Consider the following 1,846-nt stretch of genomic DNA (forward strand, 5'->3'; position numbering starts at 1 on the left):
TTCTAACTGAACCTGCAAATGTCCCTACTTTATTCCTTTCTTACTGAACCTGCAAATATAATAATGATACAACTGGAAATGATTTTTGTTTTACTTTTTGCATTTGGAATTTTGTAATGTTCACTACTGATTGTATTTATCAAGAAAATATGTGGTCCACATTTATTAGTAAACTAAGAATATTAAAACTATATATTTTTATAAATAAAAGTAGTTAAGCCATTATTTCTCAATACATAAAGAAATAAAGAGATATCCAAACATTATATTCCTCGTTACCTAGAAAATTAAAACATCCAAGCTTCTAATATTTCAGTAAATAAATAATGAATAGGGAAGGTATTTTATAAATAATGGAGTAACCAATATGCAAAATTAATGTTTTTCAATGAATAACAAAAATATTCAATCTTAGTAAATAATTTCATGTAGAGCTACACAAGCTCTATCTGCACATTCCTGTCTCTAATTTTGAACCAATAGATTATAAATAACACAGCTAGCTAGTTAAAAGCACTCATTGTCAATTCTTGGACTACCAAATAGTGAGATTTGACCATCACACTTAGAGAGATTAGCTTATTTTAGCAGCGACGAGTTGGGAACCATGTATCATCAGTTTGACAGTCCAGTCACATCAACTGCCAGGCAACATCCAGTCTCAAATTTAATAACTTGTGAATTAATTATCCAAATATGTATTGAGAAACATATATCAATATTCAGTAACACAAAAACATTTTCAAATATCAATACAAGCAAGTTCAACAGTGAAATTAAAATGTTAATAAATCTTACAAAGTAGGTTGATGTCTATAATCAAACATAGTTCATGTAGTTAACATCAAGATACATATCTTTTCATGTAATTTCAAATTTCAAAACTGGTGTGTGAAACTTAAGTTATGAACATATATATACACCCATAATGTGAATTAGTTTATAAGGTGGGTTGCATCAGTTTTTGATGTCATTAAGTTATCTAATGAAATAATTTTGGTAGAATACTGTTTGTTTTACAAACGCATAAATTCCCGAGTTACCCATCAAACGATGATATTGAATGTTTAACAGGGAGAGGTTTGAGGCCATTTACTCAACAATGGTTCATGTGGGTACCCCTGATGCTGAAGGGAAAACAAAATTAAGAAAATTGAAATTTTATAAGGTATGGTGACAGTTATTAGGAGATCCTGAAAATAATTCCAGCACAATACGTGAAAAATTATGGGTTAAAAAAAGAGTTAAAGCTGATTTATAAGATATAAAAGTGAAATACTTGTAACGAATGTTGACTGTCTGGCAAATATTTAAGCTTACTAATAGTTAGCTTATTTTATGAATGGAAAATTCTGCTATGAAAAGATCAGTGTTTTGTTTCCGGCTTACCTCAGTCTCCTTTGACCTGTAGTTAAAAACAGTCACCCTGATTCCAATCTGTTCCCCTTCTTTACATACTTCTGGCATTTCAATATTCATGAAGAATGACTTCATACTGGAAAACTAAAGAATCAATATCACTTACAGTCGTAGATTAATGAATGTGTTTAGTAGATTCACAGAACAACACAACTTAAATAAATATTACTTTCAGTCATAGATTAATGAATGTGTTTAGTAGATCCACAGAATAACACAACTTAAATAAATATTACTTTCAGTCGTAGATTAATGAATGTGTTTAGTAGATCCACAGAATAACACAACTTAAATAAATATTACTTTCAGTCGTAGATTAATGAATGCCGCAGATCTATACCCAGTGTTTTTCCATTCCTTTAGCACATTACAAACAGTGGATTTGGATATTAAGTATCGTGAATTCTCATGCCATCAGTGTTGCATC

The 1,846-nt window shown here is 30.0% G+C and overlaps 1 protein-coding gene across 1 annotated transcript in view; it reads right to left on the reverse strand.

Annotated features, from left to right (window-relative positions):
- LOC106470760 (CD109 antigen-like) overlaps positions 1–1,846 on the reverse strand; it is a 50,190-nt gene that overhangs the window by 23,369 nt on the left and 24,975 nt on the right. The window contains exon 15 of the mRNA XM_022399390.1: positions 1,390–1,503. Coding sequence (XP_022255098.1) covers positions 1,390–1,503 — 114 coding nt within the window. The remainder of the gene's footprint in view (positions 1–1,389; positions 1,504–1,846) is intronic.

The sequence above is a fragment of the Limulus polyphemus genome, unplaced genomic scaffold, assembly GCF_000517525.1.
Source record: "Limulus polyphemus unplaced genomic scaffold, Limulus_polyphemus-2.1.2 Scaffold4205, whole genome shotgun sequence".
Taxonomy (NCBI): Eukaryota; Metazoa; Arthropoda; class Merostomata; order Xiphosura; family Limulidae; genus Limulus; species Limulus polyphemus.